The sequence below is a fragment of the Carcharhinus amblyrhynchos genome, chromosome 20 (assembly GCF_965287045.1).
Source record: "Carcharhinus amblyrhynchos chromosome 20, sCarAmb.v2.hapA, whole genome shotgun sequence".
In the NCBI taxonomy this organism is placed as follows: domain Eukaryota; kingdom Metazoa; phylum Chordata; class Chondrichthyes; order Carcharhiniformes; family Carcharhinidae; genus Carcharhinus; species Carcharhinus amblyrhynchos.
Window position 1 is genome coordinate 39,896,953 of NC_137343.1, and position 18,379 is coordinate 39,915,331.

Sequence of the window (18,379 nt, forward strand, 5' to 3'; positions counted from 1 at the left end):
TAATGTTTAGCCAAGATACTGCAGCTATGGAAGCATGATATCTCCACCTTTCACTTCAAAGTTCTTGAATATGTTGTCCCCTCCCAAATCTATGCCCATCTTTTCCAGAACTCCAATCCCTCCAACCAGCTTTGGCAGGGAAATGATATCCTTTGTGACTGTGGCAAAGGTGAACTTTCTTTCCTCATCCCTCTCAACCTCTACAGTCTTTGATGTTGTTGGCCAGACCATCTTCCTCCAAAACCTCTCTACCGTTGTCCAGCTGGGTGGGCCAGCACTCACCAGGTTCCAGTCTTATCAATCTGATCATTACCAGTTGATTGCTTCTTTTCCCACTCCTGCACCATGAGCTGTGGCATCTCCCAACCATCTATCTTTGGCCTCGTCCTATTTCTCATCCCTATAAGCCACCCCTCAGCAACATCGTCTAGTTTTCACATAGGTGGACCAGTCCTCTCTCTATTTTTCTAATTCATTCTTGTGATCTGTATGTTGCTGGCTGGGCTAGCATTTACTGTTCTTGCCTAATTGCCCTTGAACATTTCAGAGGGCATTTTAATAGTAAACCACATTGCTGTGGCTCTGGAGTCACATGTAGGCCAGACCAGGTAAGGATGGTAGATTTCCCTCCCTAAAGGACATTAGTGAACCAGATGGGGTTTTATGACAATCGACAACAGTTTCATGGTCATCGTTAGACTCTTAGAGTGGAATTTTGCTGTCCCACCAGCCACGGGAATCGTAGCGGGCAGGACACAGATCATGCAAACGTCTGTTGACCTCAGGCAGGTCTTTCCAGTCTGGGGGCGAGCACGGCCAGACAATCCCACCCTCAATCCCAAATTTTTATTGAATCAGATTTCACCATCTGTCGTGATTGGGCGGCACGGTGACACAGTTGTTAGCACTGCTGTCTCACAGTGCCAGGAACCCAGAATCAATTCGAGTCACTGTCTGTGAAGTTTGTACATTCTCCCTACGTCTGCATGGGTTTGAAAGTGCTCAGGTTTCCTCCACAGACCAAAGATGCGCAGGTTAGGTTGATTGACCGTGCTAAATTGCCCCTTAGTGTCAGGGGAATTAGCAGGGTAAATGCATTAGGTAACAGAGATAGGACCTGGGTGTAATTGTTGTCGGTGCAGACTCAAAGGGCCAAATGGCCTCCTTTTGCACTGCTGGGATTGTAGGATTCTATGCCATGGTGGGATTTGAACCCGGGTCCTCAGAACATTACCCTGGGTCTCTGGATTCCTAATCCAGTGACAATACCACTCTTCACCACTGCCGTTTTCAACTCCTGGCTCCTTTACTGTCTGTAAATTATACAACTGTTTTCTGAAATCCAGCACTGGATGCGCAGAAATATCCTCCAATACAGAAGCCACCATCATATAAAGCCCTACTACTCTGTTCCTTAGCTACCAATCTCCCTGGCAACTGAAGCTCAACCAGATGGTTCACAACCTTGGTGTCAAATTTGACCCCGAGTAAGCTTCCGATGCATATTCATGCTATCACTCAAGCAGCCTATTCCCACCTCTGGAACATCACCTCATATCCCTGCCCCAGCACATACATTGCAAAACCCTCACTCATGTCACTGTTACCTCTAAACTTGACTATTCCGATACACTCCCACTACTCTCCCACATTCTCCTTGTTGTAAATTTGAAGTCAGCCACAACTCTGCTACTTAACTTGCACCAAATCTCAGTCACCCACTGATATTGTTGACCTATGTTAGCTCGCAACCTGGCAATGCCTCCATTATTAAATTGTCTTCCTCATTTTCAAATCCCCAACAACACCCCTCCCTAACTCTGTAGTCTCTTCCAGACCCACAATCCTCTGAGATAATAAGTGCCTATCTAATTCTGGCACTTCCAATTTTATTTGCTCTTAAGCTCTGGAATTCCCCCGCTAAACCTTTCTGCTTCTTTTGTCTATTTTAAGACTCTGCTTAAAACTGTTTCTTTGACCAAGCCTTTGGTCATGTGTCCTGATACTTCCTTGTGTGACTCAGGGTCAAACCTTATTTTGTAATGCTCCTCGGGGAAGTGTCCTGAGGCATATTTATTATGTTAAAGGTGCTATATGAAAGCAAGCCACTGTTATCGATTGCTGGGGCCTGGCTGGATTCTTTTGCCCATTGGTATCGCATGTTCGTACATCACCCCAGTCATAAATGAGCCTTTGTTACAACCGGTATGTTCATGGAGGTGTGTGCATGTCCCCACCTTCTGTCCGCTGCCTCTTGTGGGAAGTGAATGCACTGATTGAGAAATCCGAAATTTTCCTTTACATATGTATACACTGGAGCGTACAAGTATCAGATTTCTGAGAAAGCCACATCTGTCTTTCCCACTGAACTGTACAAACCTCTGCCAGGTCTCCCTGCTCTTTGAAACCGGGATACTCGAGTAATTCATCACTGCACCTTATTTAAAAATTCAATTAAAATTTCAATCCAAGGGAGCCAGTGAGCACGGGCTGAGGATTTTATGTGGAAATCCTTGGTGGAATGCAGTCACATTCACCTGGCACTCCATAAATCAGGTTTGACTGAAGCCTCACAGTTTTTCTGCTCACTGGGTACAGCGCATTGGAAGGACAATCTCCTCTTTACTATATCATTGTCTCCAAGAGGTTTTCTGCTTCTTCTCAGCCCTGATCGGTTCCCCTTCCTCTCCTGGAGGCTGGCACAGCTGGCAATCTGGTTCCAAAGGCATGGGCTACACCATCCGTTGTGCCAGCACACCTGAGCTACACAGCGTCCTGCTGCAACATACTATTCCGGGTGGATGTTCCCTTCAACTGACTCCATATTTGTCGATGGGCCCACAGCTAATCTGCGCCTACACCCGCCAAGCGAAATATTGTGCAGGTGCAGGATGACTTAACATTATAGAAAACCTACAGTGCAGAAGGAGGCCATTTGGCCCATCGAGTCTTTGCCAACCACAATCCCACCCAGGCCCTATTCCTGCAACCCCACACAATTACCCTGCTAATCCCCCAGACACTAGGGTCAATTTAGCATGGCCAATCCACCTAACCTGCACATCTTTGGAGCACCCGGAGGAAACACACGCAGACACGGGAGAGAATATGCAAACTCAACACAGACAGTGACCCAAGGCCGGAACTGAACCTGGGTCCCTGGTGCTGTGAGGCAGCAGTGCTAATCACTGTCCCACCATGTTGTCCTATTGTCAGGATACGCACCCAATATCATCACGAGCCATCTTCTGGATGTGCCCTGGATGGGTTAAATTCTGGGTAGACATTAAAGATTTAATTGGCACCATTTCAGAGGAGAATTGAAAAGTTATCTCATGTCCTGGCCAATATTTATCCCCCAATCAATACCACTAAAGCAGATGATATGGTCATTGTTACATTACTGTTTGTGGGATCTTGCTGTGTGTAAGCCTCCTACATTACAACATCAACTACTCATTAGCAGTAAAGAAACTTGGGATATCCTGAGTTCATGAGGTGCTATAAAACACAAGCTTTTAATTTCATAATGCTTAGTTAAGGTTTATTTATTAGTGTCACAAGCAGGCTTGCATTAATACTACAATGAAGTTACTGTGAAAATCCCCTAATCGCCACACTCTGGCGCCAGTTCGGGTACACTGAGGGAGAATTTAACACGGCCAATGCACCTAACCAGCATGTCTTTCAGACGGTGTGAGGGAACCAGAGTATCTGAAGGAAATCCATACAGATACGGGGAGAACATGGAGACTCCACACAGACAGCAACCCAAGCCAGGAATTAAACCCAGGTCCCTGGTGCTGTGAGGCAGCAGTGTTAACCACTGAGCCACTGTGCCGCCCAAAATCAATTTACTCAGAAAAGATCAGACATTGAGTGTAAGTACAGGGATCAGCTGAAGCAGAAACCATTGCATCTTTTAAGGGGAGAGAGGGTAACATTTGAAACAGTGGAAGGTATAGAACAAGGTAGAGAGCAAGGCAGCAGGAGTTTTCTCTGGCAGAGAGTTAGCCTAGGCACAATAGGGTGAATGATTTAATATTGTCATCTTTAATTGTATGAATTACACATCAGTCAGTACTGTTGCTGATTAACTAGTGTCTGGGTCCCAAGGATATTTGTGCTTTTTGATATTTTTTCTTTGAATAATAAGTTAACCTGTGATATTAGGGGCGATTCTTCCAAAAAAAAAATTCAAAATGCCGAATTCACATAGAAACAGGATTTTCAAAATGAATCTCCCACATTCTGCAGAGATCCTCAGAGAGATTCACTCTGAAAATCCAGGTACAGAGTCTATTCCTGCCCGAGAGGCCGGCAGCATAGCGCTGAGCATGCCACTGTGCATGCACCAATCTGTCAGAGCGGCGATCGATGCATGGGCAGCAGCTTCACATTGCTGGCCTCACGGTTGCTGGCCAGCCCCGCAACCCCCGCATCCCTGATCGCTGAGCTCCTGGACGTCTCCGGGGTCAGCCTTGATGTGTCCTCCCCAATGGGCAAATGCCAAGATATCCCTAGGGCATGATCAGTTTGCCCGTTGGGCATTGCTAGGCCGGCACTCCCTGCCCTTACCCCTGACTTCCTGGTGGGGCCTCAATGGCGCCCCCCTCCCCCTTCACTCCCATTGGGTCGACCACCAGCTCCCCATTAGTGGGGAGTTGTTGTAAACCTTGTTGGAATGAACCATTTCTGATGGGGAGGGGGTGTGAGAGGCTAGCGGACCCACAGACTTCATTCCTGGGCCTGCTAATGATAATCAAATTGGGATTTTAATATTCAAATCAGCATTGCGCCGATTTCTGGGGCGGAGCTGACGACGTCACAAATGCTGCCCTGGAGATGTACAGAGTCCATGGCGCCCAGTGGGGAGTCCATTAAAGGGCCTCTGCTGATGTCTCCCAGCCCATTGTGCTTTTAGAGCTGGGCCAAGAGAATCACCCCTATCATCTCCATGTAATACTTGTCCACTTAGAGGCTAAAGATCTTCAAATATATTCAAACCAGAGCCTGGGGCTCTCACATCCTCCCTCACAAATACAATGAAAAACAGAATTATTAGTTACCTTTTATAAAATTCATTCATGGGATGTGGGAGTCGCTGACTAGACCAGCATGTACTGCTTTTTCCTAACTGCCCCTGAGAAGATGGTGGTGAGCTGCTGTGACGATACTGTGTCTTTAAGAAATATACTTCATGTTTCTCTGCGGGGTTGTTTCAAGCAAACCCTGGCATTTTATTGATACATTGGGATGATGTTCTGTACAAAACGGTTGCCATGTTTTCACACCCAGTTGGAATTTTACCATCCTGCCCACCATGGGAATTGGAGTGGGTGAGGGGTGGACTATAGAAATGTCCATTGACCTCAGGTGGGATTTTACGGTTTCGGGACAGTTGAGGCTGGAAAATCCCATCCATTATGCTTCACATGTTTGAAAGATTTTCAGATGCTTACTACGGATGGGCAAAGAGCCTAAATAAATGTGTATATTTCTCCCTTTTAGGAGGTTATAATAAATATCCCAGCCACTCACACCTACTCACCGATGACCAAAGCTGAAGCTCCTCCATTGGTTAAGGCAGGCGACAGACAGGTTGACTCAGTCGGTGCAATGGCCATGACACTGGGTAAGGAAGCCATGATGAGGTTCTGGGTCTGTTGGGTGACAGTGTGGGTGTTGTGTGGTAAACTGTGGAGGGCAGTCAGTGTACTGACGGGGGGAAGGGTTCCTCCAGAGGCAGCTATCTGTGAAGAGAACACATAAGGTTAGATCGAAGAATTAAATGTGAACTATCACTGCCTGTTGTAGACTATTAGTTACCCAGCTTGCTATGCATCAAGGGACAAAATAGGCCTCACCTCAGCCCAAGTGCAATTTCCAGCCTCAATGGAGTGAACCAACCCCGTCATTACAGTGCCTGTGGTGTAAGGTTTGTGTGGGTACAGCTAGGAGGCAATGTGATAAGGTGTAATACATTGCCACGCTTTGGTAAGTTTAGTGGTTGCTCTCCCTGCGGTGGACTCTTGGCTTTGATTGCATTTCATAGAATCATAGGCCGGAATTTTACTGCCACGCCCGCCCAGATTCCAGAAACGGGGAAGACTCAGAGTACGGCATTCTCTGTTGGCCTCGAGCGGGATTGTTCAAACAGAGATTATTTCTGCTAGCCGGGGAATCTACAACATGGGGCACAGTTTCAAGATAAGGGGATAATCATTTACAGTTGAGATGAAGAGAAATTTCTTCACTCAAAAAGTCATGGATCTTTGGAATTCTGTCCCCAGAGGGTGGATGCACCATCGTTGAACACATTTAAGATTGGAGATTTTGGTATCTCAGGGAATCAAGGGATTTAAGAGACAGGAAAGTGGAGTTCATAGAATCATAGAATCCTTACAGTGCAGAAGGAGGTCATTCAGCCCATTGAGTCTGCACCAACCACAATCCCACCCAGGCCTTATCCCTGTAACCCCACATATTTACCCTGGCTGATCCCTCTGACTCGAAGGGAGAATTTAGCATGGCCAATCAACCTAACCCGCACATCTTTGGACTGTGAGAAGGTGGAGCACACGGAGGAAACGCACGGAGGCACAGGAAGAACGTGCAAACTCCACATAGAGGCCAGAATTGAACTCAGGACCTTGGCACTGTGAGGCAGCAACGCTAACCACTGTGCCACCATGTGCCAGAATGAAGGCCAGAATTACCCATGATCACACTGAACAGCCCAAACGGTCAACTCTTTATACCTTTATGTTCACACCAGTGTAGCTCTTTCTGCCCAAGAATAAATATTTAAAACTTAGAAAGACAGTGGGCGAATGAAGGACAGGGAGCATCTATTTGCTAAAGGGAAAAAAAATCTGAAGCAGTGACCAATTGTACATTAAAAGGAGTGTGATAAAGATTGGCGGAAATCTCCCAGTCCCACCCACCCGTCCATTCACCGTGGAGAATGTGACTGACAAGCAAGTGACCTCAGGTGGAAATTTCTAATCCCAGGGTGAGGGTGGCTGGAAAATTCCTCCCACTGTGTGTATGAGTTTCTAAATGGTAACCTGATCAATTGCCTCACAGTCAACATGTTACAAACGTTCAGGTAAACAGTCGAAAGGAAATGTGGCGGCGTTAGTAGGAAGTTAGTTGCTGGACAGGAAACAAAGGCATTAAGTTAAGGGGTGTTATCAGAGCAAGGATAGATACTGCTATTTCTATTCTTGGTAGGTGTATAAATAATTTGTACACAAGCGTTAGAAGCACGATATTGAAATTTGCTGCTGAAAGCAATGGTTTAGCAACTGTGGAGTTGGCTGCTGGGTTTCCCACAATACAACAGCGACTACACTTCAAAGAAGAACTTCACCAGTTTGTAACGTACTTTGGGATGTCCACAGATTGCGAAAAGTGCTACAATAAATGCAAGTTCATCTTCCTTTTACGTTTAGAATCCCTACAGTGCAGAAGGAGGCCATTTGGCCCATCGAGTATGCACTGACCACAATCCCACCCAGATCCTCTCACCATGTATTTACTCTGCTAACCCCCCCTGACTCTATGGGGCAATTTAGCACGGCCAATCCACCTAACCCACACATCACTGGAGTGTGGAAGGAAACCAGAGCACCTGGGGGAAACCCATGCAGACACGGGGAGAATTTGCAGAATCCACACAGTGACCTGAGGCTGGAATTGAACCCAGGTCCCCAGTGCTGTGAGGCAGCAATGCTAACCATTGTGCCGCCCATTTGATGGGACGATGCTGAACTGCCTGGAACTACAAATGCAGCTTGACAGAATCATAAAAAGGTCCGTGGCAATTTAAGTTTTATGAATAGGGATGTAGAGTGCAACTTTAAAAGTTCAGTTACACTTAAAGTGTTTGTTTAGTGTCACTGATCGTAGAAAACACATTAAAGCCAAAGAAAGCGTAAAAGGTAAATTATCAGAGGTAATTTGTGATCCTAGGATTATTACCACTGGAGCAGAGAGGTTTGAGATTAGATTTAATAGATTTATTTTTTAGATTATGAGAAGTCTCGGTAGACTGAGTGGGGATAGGCTGTTTACTCTTATTGGGGAACAAGTGGCTTATCCACTAAAACCTGTCATTAAGAGAATGAGGAGCGAGGTTATGAAAACTGTCTTTAATAGAGTTGTTAAAGTGTGCAGGGATGGGCCACAGGGACTCATCGAGGCAGAGGCCGACCATGTTTTAGAAGAAGGGCAGTTAAACATTCCAAGCGTAATTTACAGGGCTATCGAGAGACAGCAAGGCAGCAGCATTAGATTTAAATTGTTCTGACAATGTACCAGCACAGGCGCAATGGGTCAAATGGGTTAATGCGGGTCTCAGTTTCCAATGGTGGAAGGGTGTTTTTAACAGATTGTTTCCAATGGCAAGACTCTCTTCTTAAGAGGGTTCTTGTTGATGGGATATCTGTCTGCCAGGGATTTCTAAATGGTAAAACTTTCTCTTAACTAAATGAATGCCTTTCATGTATTTATATAACTCTGTGCCCTACTGTTGGAAGTTCTGTAACGTCAGTTTGTGCAATCCATACACAGCTTATACTATCGTTAGGGAACAAGTTGTTGCAGTAAAACGTGCTGACAAACAAAATACAGTACTTACTTTCTTGGCTGTTAGGGCTCATGAGATATGGACATTATTGACTTTAACACAAATAATATTTCACATTTCTTCTTCCCCGCTCTTTAGCTTTTACCCTCTCTGCCAAGTACAACTCCTTATCAAAGTCAGCATGTGTACCACAAGCTCCCATACTCCTACTGTAAATAGCAACATGAAGACCCTAACAGGAGCAGCATTCGCCATGCAGGGAGGGCTGGTCCTGTGTAAAGGTTTGGGTTGCTGTCCCTGCATTTCCCTAGGCAGCATACTACTCGCTACACACTCAAACTGATGGCAGATCCTCATGGCTTGCATGGCCCTAAAGCTGCCCTTGAGCCCCACAAACCAGGTCAGCTTATCCTCATACTTTCCTACCTCACTTCTTAATGCAGTCATAAGAGTAAAAAGGCAGTGTTGACCTGTGCCGGACATGTCCCTCTCCCCATCCGATGGCTATACTTACCTCTGTGCCCCCTGGAAGGATCCCCTCAGCGGTTTCCCATTTGACCAAACCTGCTGTGAACTGTGACATCAGCGGGGTGTGAATATTTAGGGAGGGGTGATCATGTGGTGGGGTGAGGGGGATCAGTTACTAATATTTAAATTCATGAGGTTCCTGAGTCTCTGGATTTTCCACCCACATCGCTGCACTCTCTGACAGAGACTGCGGGCTGATAATACCACCCCGCCATAATCACAGCTTGGTATGGCTCCTGCTCTGCCCAAGACTGCAAGGAACTACAAAAGGTCATGAACGTAACCCAATCCATCACACAAACCAGCCTCCCATCCACTGACTCTGTCTACACTTCCTGGTGCCTCGGCAAAGCAGCTAGCATAATTAAGGTCCGTACACACCCCAGACATTCTCTTTTCCACCTTCTTCCGTCGGCTAAAAGATACAGAAGTCTGAGGTCGCGTACCAGCTTCTTCCCTGCTGCCATCAGACTTTTGAATAGACTTACCTTGCATTAAGTTGATCTTTCTCTACACTCTAGCTATAACTGTAACACTATATTCTGCACTGTCTTTTCCTTCTCTATGAACAGTATGCTTTGTCTGTAGAGCGTGCAAGAAACAATACTTTTCACTGTATGTTGATACATGTGACAATAATAAATCAGAAATCAAATGTAACATTTTTCTCTCAAGTCTGTTAAACATTGGAATTTTCCTCCCAGAAAGCTGTGGAAGGCTCTGTTGTTGAATTTATTGGACCAATTATTGATCAACATGGAAGTCAAGGGTCATGGGGTCAGACAGCACAGTGGAGTTGAGACACAGCCAGATCATATTGAATGGCACAGCAGGCTGGATGGGCTGAATGGCCTATGTTCACATGTTCCTATTTGTAAATCAATATGCAGGACAATCTACCATAATGAAAAACTATCAAAATCAGAACCTCAAACGCAAATGAACAGAAATCGTCAGCATCTCCCAGAGGGTTTCTCGCCTATGGTTGGAATTGCAGTTGGGGATGAAGTTTGAGGCCCTAGCCATGGAGAGCAGAACCACCCAGACATCCAGTTCCTGACTGCTAGTTCCAGCCTTGGACCAGCACAGGTTCAAGAAGGCGGCTCACCACCACCTTCTCCGGGACAATTACGAATCGGCAATTAATTCTGGCCTTGTTGGCAACATCTCCATTCCATAAACAAATAAAAGAAAAGGACATTAAGTGAAAGCAAGGTGCCTGGATGAACTGCCCTTTGAAAGTTCCACTGACATTCATGATTAGGCCTCACGCTTGTCAAAATGGCCATTTTGAGTGAGGCACGAGAGGGTAGCAGCACTAATAGAACGGTACCTCAGCAAGGGGTCATTCCTTTAGGAGGCAAGTGGAAAAAACTGGGGACAACATACAGAAATCCAAGTCTACTAAGAAGTTAAAGGCTTTCTTTCCTTCAACAGAGCTGTCTAATTGTAATTGAAATAGTCATAAAACAAAGAGCTTACTTAATAGCCTTTTATTTCAGGAGATATGTTTTATGAAGTGTAAAAGCAGTTGATGAACCCCCTCACAGCTAATGAATCAAATAATGTAAAATAATGCTTTCAAAGCACTTCACTCAGGCGGGACAATTGCCCATACATCCATACTCAGGAAAACAGTTGCTATATTTGGAGAGAATTGTTCAGCCCTAACAAATAAGTAACTGGGTCTTTTATGAATCTGGTCTGCTATGCTGGGTCCCTGCAGTCTCCACCCATCTCCCTGGCAACTCCGTATTCAGATGAACAAATATGGAGAAGATAAGACTTGTTTACAGATAAAAGTGTTCTTTTATCCTTAACCTACAAATTGAACACATGCATTCTAATCCGAATGTGTGGTTCTGGTGCCTGGCAGCCTATTACTTCTTTCAGGATATCTATGAAAGCAACCTAGTTGTGTGGCTTAAACAGAAATTAACTATTCTGCTTCAAATAACATGTCTTAACCTTGCATCTTCCACTTTTGAAGACTTTTGATTCATGCCACAAAACAGTCTACATGCACTTATTCAGCTCTGGGAGGGGAGTACAATCATGGCCAAATCCCAATCCAAACCTTTTCCATCCCAATGCTCTTTCCAACTTGAGCTTCAATCCTGACTGATTACCCTTTCTCTCTATCACTGAGGCCAATTCTGACATCCTGCTTGTCCACTGCAGATCAAAATGAGCCATCTGGGACTGAGTCCTAATGGTCACTGGTTAGATGGATTGGCCATGCTAAATTCTCCCTCAGTGTACCCAAACAGGTGCCGGAGTGTAGCCACTAGGGGATTTTCACAGTAACTTTATTATAGTGTTAACATAAACCTATCTGTGACACCAATAAATAACTCCCTCATCAATAAGGCTCAGTTCTACACTCCTTTTACTAACTTGAGGGTAGGAGAGTTTGCAAACAGATCTGATTGTGGTGTGGCTGTTCTTTGGAAGGTCTGGGCATTAATGACCATTGTTGGGGTCGACATATTTGCCAGGATCAAACCTGGGTACAAAGTTTGATTCAATGAAGTAGTGAGGGATCTTACGTACCTTTAGCTATGTTTGCTTCATTAATGCAAAGACTTCATTTTAAGATATTTCTGCCAATGCAATTACATTTAAATGCTAGACTCTAGGGATTAGCAAATCTGATCACATTCTAAGACTCAGCAGGTATGTGGCATTAACTAGGAACATTGATTACATTTTTTAAAGGTACAATGCAAACAGAAACAGGCTTTCTCATAAGCCAAAATAAAGTTTTTCATAAACAGCATCTGCAAGTTATTTATGAAAGTTAGAGACAGCATGTGCCGAGCAATTTCAATAATACAGATAAGAGTTAAGATATATTGTAGTCAGTTCTATGCTTTTAGTTCAGTCCAGAGCCTGTTTTGAGTTCTGTTGTGATCAGTACAGGACTGGCAAAAACCAGTATCTCTCTCTCTCCCTCCCCAATAATTATTTTCAGTTTGCTTTCTGTAATGTTAATTTTAAGGTCTATTCAATAAAATAATTCAGCTTAGTACCAGTGCTGTCTTTGTCTATTCTGAGGAATGAATGGACCCTGCAAGTAGTATAAACACGATGCCAGCAATGCTTACTGCCTCTATAGCCTGTTTATTTATTTATACTTTCATGGCACGTTGAGTGTCATTGGCTAGGCCAGCACACGTTACCCCTCCCTAATTGTCCTTTCAAAGGTAATGGTGAATTGCCTTCTTGAAACAGTGTAGTTGTGGTGTAGCTACACCCACAATGCTGTTAGACAGTCTTAGGTTGTCTCTCAAAGACAGCTTAGCGCCCTATCTACCGATAAGGCAACTTGATTTATGTTCTTATCTGTGAATCCTTTTAGTCACTTCTTCTTTAGTCATTCATGGGATGTGGGCATTGATGGCAAGAACAGTATTTATTGACAATTGTTGATTGCCTTTGAGAAGATGTTGTTGCTGTTTTCATTGTTGGGGTTCTTAGCTTGGTTAGGATTGAGAGCGACTGTTGGAGGCAAGGCTATTAGTAACTTTCAGTTTTAATTAAGTATGTTCTAACCATGTACAGGATAAACATGAAGTTTCACATAGAACTACCTTCCAGCATACTCTATTGTCACGTGAGCTAAGATCATTGATGATCTAGACTGTCTATTTACATTAACCCTTAACACTACATCTCCCTATCCAAGTCTCTGTCTCTGTTAAATACATTGCTTATGTTATCCTACATCTCTCTTTGAAATCTGCCTTCATCCTTGGTTCAGAGAGTTACGGTTATTTCACCAATCTCTCTGCCCTTGTCTCCAGCTCTCTCGGAAGATGTAAAGGATTCACGTTCTCCACGTTTTTTCCTGAACTCTCTAGAATGGAGTGTGAATGATCAGAGACTACCAGCTTGTTGTTCTGGTCATCTTTCTGATTGTCTGGGAAATGGATCATTCCATTGAAGATCTTCTTCTTGTAGATACGAGTGTGCTTCTGCTTCTTCTCACTATTCCATTCTCAGTCTCCACAAGACAAGCAGGAGTGAATGTTCCCATTCCGCCTGCCATGGGAATCGGAGCAGGCTAGGGGCGGACCACGGAATGGTCCATTGACCTCATGTGGGATTTTCCGCTTTTGGGGCGAATGCGGCTGGAAAATCAGACCTCGAGTGTTTTATCCAAAACCTGGCCTTTATGATTTCGGTCTCAAACCCATACTGACTCACGTACCTGGAGTTCTGCTATGTTAGGTCCTCTGTGGCATTGACTATAGTCTCTGGTTTGATTAGCACGATACTCATCCTCCCTTACGTATGTGTTGTGTGGAAGCATAACATAAGCTTGTGAGGAAGAGCGAGAAGTTGAGTCCGCAATTGTCTTGCTGGTTGGACCATACTGGCATGGTAGCTCAACAGTGCCAAGTTGACATTGTCATTTTTCTTCAACAAAACCTCCACCATCCTGACTCCTTGGTGGCCCGCCCATTAGTTTTCAGGTATCTGGTAGTCATGTGGACAAACCCATTGGCTTCACTGAATGGCTGAAAGTGTGTATTGGCAAAATGTGGGCCATTGTGTGAAATGACTAGGCTGGAAACGCCATGTATTTCAGTAGTGTGGTCGCTTCTGATGTGGTGATGTGTAACCTCAATCCATCTGGCGTAATAATCAACAATTATAAGGAATGTTATCTCCGTGAACTCGAGAAGGTCCATTCAGAGACGTTCCCACAGGCCTGGACTGGAATGAGAATACCTTTAGTGGGTCTCTTTGTTCCTGGATTCAGCTTGGAATGTGTTGTGGACAGGAGTGGGTTTAATTTAAAACAAAACCTGCTTTCTCTCCTTACCACATATCCATAAACAGAAAAGTGTTTTCGAGTTTTGATTTGGTGGTGGTTATGCATTTTCCCCAATTGGAGCAATCAAATCCTCTATTAATAACCCCACAGCAAACTCCAGATCAGGTAAAATCAGAGGGTTAGTATGTTTCCCACTGAAAACATAGGAAGAGGTTTCACAACATCTCCAAGGCTGTATTCTTTCAGAGAGGTTGACAGGATGAAGCCGATGCAGGGTAAATCACTTTGCCAGTCGCACAACTTCCACAACGGAAGAAGCCCGTGGAGATGGATGAGTCTTGTAGTAGTCACTGGTATAGAAATTCAGATGTTTCAGTTGAAAACAGTGTACAGGAGTGCTAGGGACCCAGATTCGATTCTGACCTCGAGTGGCTGTCTGTGTGGAGTTTGCACATTCTCCTCATGTCTGCGTTGGTTTCTTCCCGATGCTCCAGTTTCCTTCCACAGTCCAAAGCTGTGCAGGTCGGCACGGTGGCACAGTGATTAGCACTGCTGCATCAAAGGGTCAGGAACCTGGGTTTGATTCCCGGCCTCAGATCACTGTCTGTGTGGAGTCTGCATGTTCTGCCCGCATCTACGTGGGTTTCCTCCGGGTGCTCTGGTTTTCTTCCACACTCCAAAAGACATGCTGGTTCGGTGCAATGGCCAATAGCTTCCAATAGCATTAAATGCTCCCTAGTCTGTAAAAACCTGATAAAGTCTCCTGTGAGACTCCCATAGCATCACAATCCCAAACTCATTTGTCTTTCAGGGTCCCATATTTATAATTTACAGGGAAATGATGGTGTAGTGGCAATGTCACTGAATGAGTAATCCAGAGGCCCAGGGGTCATGGGTTCAAATCCCACCCTAGCAGCTGGTGGATTTTTATATTCTGGGTATATTAATTGAATTTATGCTCATCTCAGTAATGGTTACCAAGACAACTATTGCCAATTGTTATGAAAACCCATCCCTTCAGATTCTAGCTCACCATCAACTTCATTAACTTTTCTTCTGCTTTAAGCTGCTTCAACTATTACTGCTACTAAACTAGTACTAAATTACCACTGAACTCCAAACAGCAGCAACAAAGGGAGTAAATGAATTCAGTGCACTGTTGTCAGTTCAGCACTAGCCTGCTCGCTTCAGGCATCTATATCTATTCCGTGATAAGTCACTCTTGGCATTATCTATCCAGCACATATCCCATGCCATGTGGTGGGAGATGATGGCCTAGCAGTAATTTCACTGGGCTAAGAATCCAGAAGCCCAAGCTCATGGTCTGGGTGGCATGGGTTCAAATCCCACCACAACAGTTGGCAGAATTTAAATTCAATGAATAAATCTGGAATTATTAAGCTACTGTTAGCAATGGTGACCACGACAGCTATCATTCATAATCATAAAAACCCCATCTGGTTCACTAATGTCCTTTCTTCACCCAAAGAGTGGGATTCATTACCGCGGGAAGCAGTTGATGCCAAAACATTGAATGTATTCGAGAGGCGGCTGGGTGTAGCATTTGGAGCGAATGGGATCAAAGGTTATGGGGAGAAAACAAGATTAGGCTATTGAGTTAGATGATCAACGATGATCGTGATGAATGGAGGAGCAGGCTCGAAGGGCCAAATGGCCTCTTCCTGCTCCTATCTTCTACGTTTAAGGAAGAAAAGTGGCATAGTGGTTAGCATTGCTGACTCACAGCTTCTGGGACCCAGATTCAATTCCCAGCTTGGGTCACTGTCTGTGCAGAATCTGCACATTCTCCCTGTGTCTGCGTGGGTTTCCTCCCGGTGCTCCAGTTTCCTCCCACAGTCCAAAAGAGGTGCTGGTTAGATGTATTGGCCAGGCTAAATTCTCTCTCAGTGGACCTGAACAAGCTCCGGAGTGTGGCGACTCAGGGATTTTCACAGTAACTTCATTGCACTGTTAATGTAAGCCTACTTATGACACTATTAAATAAACTTTAAACTTCTATCTGTCATCCATACTTGTTCTGGTTTACATGTGACTCCAGATCTATGAAATGTGACTGACTGTCAGCTAACCCTTTGAAATGACCGAGCAAGCCATTCTATTCAAGGGCAATTAGGGATGGGCAACAAATGCTGGCCTTGCCAGCGGTGCCTACATCCCATTAAAGAATTGGCTCCATTCCTGAAACCTGCTCAATCCACCAGTCATCTTTCACGGATCTTCTAGAAATAAGCCATGATCGTATTATATCATTTGTGATTAAGGTTATACTCCCTCAGTGCTCCTTTCAGCAATTTGACCCCACTGTAATTCAGCCTCATCTGCACTAAGTAAACCTGCTCCTGAAAGAGTCGGCACCCAAAGCAGGAAGAGCTGGAAGTTGAGGATTCCATCCCAGAGCTGCACGGATATTCCGGAATTGTTTGAATATCACGGATCCAGTTTACAAATACTGTCAGACGTGCCTGACTAAATGATGACAATGAGACACACTGCCTGTCAACTACGATCCAATCACCCTCCCCGTTATTAACATTCAGCTTTCATTGCAAATGGGATCTGATTTTATTGGCTTTCCTCACAGTTCTGCGTCAGTCACTTTATTAAAATCGGATGAATAAATCCAGATGAATGATTGTTTTGAGGGATTTTCTAATACTCTACATACTTTTATTTATGTTTTCACTCTAAGAAAGACCTTTGACCTTGTTCCCTGTCTACTACAGGAGGTTGTGTAATGGTATTTTGGGACCAGGCTCCCTCAACGACTCAGTGAAGTTTATTTAGCAATTTAACTAAGCCAATTCACTCCAGAACGGCCATGGGTTCAGTCCTTGATTAAGCTAATCTCAGCCAGGGGAGATGTCAGGGCAACAGCACTGGTTGCTATATGGGTGGGTTAAGGAAAGAAATTCTATTTTATTCCATTCTATTTTATTTAATTTTTTACTGTTCTCTACCTTTTCTTTCTTTACAAATACCTCCCACTTTCATTCCTTTTAACTTTGATAAAGGGTCATCTGGAAACATCAGCTCTTTTCTCTCCTTACAGATGCTGCCAGATCGCCTGAGATTTTCCAGCATTTTCTCTTTTGGTTAAGGAAAGCAATATTGGCCAGGGCTCTCACAACTGATGGTGGTCCAACAGCATTAACTGCATGCTGACATCAAGGATCTGGATCAGTCATGAACTTCCTTATGATTGATTAAGCCACCAATACTGACCGTCCACAGCTCACACATAATCACTGGCCGTTTGGTGAAGATACAAGATCTGCTCTTGCCAGAGCAAATACCTGAGCAAGAGGGCAAGACAGGCCGAGGAGAGGGGCGGGGGGAAGGAGGAGAAAAAGAGAAACAAGGCATAGAACCCTACAATGCAGAAAGAGGCCCTTTGGCCCATTGAGTCTGCACCAAACACAATCCCACCCAGGCCCTACCCCCCATATCCCTACATATTATACCACTAATCCCTCTAACCTATGCATCCCTGGACACTAGGGGCAATTTCTTAGCATGGCCAATCAACCTAACCCGCACATCTTTGGACTGTGGGAGGAAACCGGAGCTCCCGGAGGAAACCCACGCAGACAGGAGGAGAATGTGCAAACTCCACACAGACAGTGACCCAAGCCAGGAACCGAGCCCAGGACCCTGGAGCTGTGAAGCAGCAGTGCTAACCACTGTGCTACCGTGCCGCCCTGAGGCATTCCTGAACCTTGTCATGAAGAACATAGCTGTGCCTTAGCTATCCTCAGACAGCGCAGTGGCACAGCAGTTAGTACTTCTGCTTTACAGAACCAGAGACACGGATTCAATTCCAGCCTCGGGTCAGTGTGGAGTCTGCACATTCTCCCAGTGTCTGCGTGGGCTTCCTCCAGATGCTCCGGTTTCTTGCCACAGCCCAAAATGTGCGGGTTAGGTGGATTGGCCATGCTAAATTGCCCCTTAGTGACAGGGGAACTAGCTAGGGTAAATGCATGGGGTTACGGGGATAGGGTCCGAGTGGGATTGCAGACTCAATGGGGTGAAAGGCTCCTTCGGTATTGGAAGGATTCTATGAATTGGCCTAGCAAGCCCCTCGGTTATGCCAGACTGCTCCCAGTTGTTCAAGAAGGCAGCTCGCCACCATCTTCAGGGCAATGAGGGGTGGGCAGCCATGCCCACATCCTGAATTAAAAAGACAGCAATCACTGCAATATCCTGGCTCTCAGAACTAAGGTGGCATTTGTTATCAGCAAGAAGGACAGGGGCAAAGAATAATGGTCAAGGCCATTAGGCCGCTACTGTTTAATGACAGTAAAGGGCAGATGGAACTTATCCATTGAACCACACTGTAAAAGTGCCATAGATGTGACTCATAGGCTTCAGTCTTCAGCGCCACTATTTCCAAGTACTTTTAGTCTGATGTGTTTAAGTCTATAAAACTTAAGTGTGGTAAAAGACCAATGATTGTA

At 44.9% G+C, this 18,379-nt stretch overlaps 1 protein-coding gene across 2 annotated transcripts in view; it reads right to left on the reverse strand.

The window, feature by feature from the left end:
- Nucleotides 1-18,379, reverse strand: part of hnf1a (HNF1 homeobox a) — a 165,634-nt gene that overhangs the window by 50,851 nt on the left and 96,404 nt on the right. For both annotated transcript variants that reach the window (XM_080208440.1, XM_080208442.1), the window contains exon 6: nt 5,552-5,753. In XM_080208440.1, coding sequence (XP_080064566.1) covers nt 5,552-5,753 — 202 coding nt within the window. The remainder of the gene's footprint in view (nt 1-5,551; nt 5,754-18,379) is intronic.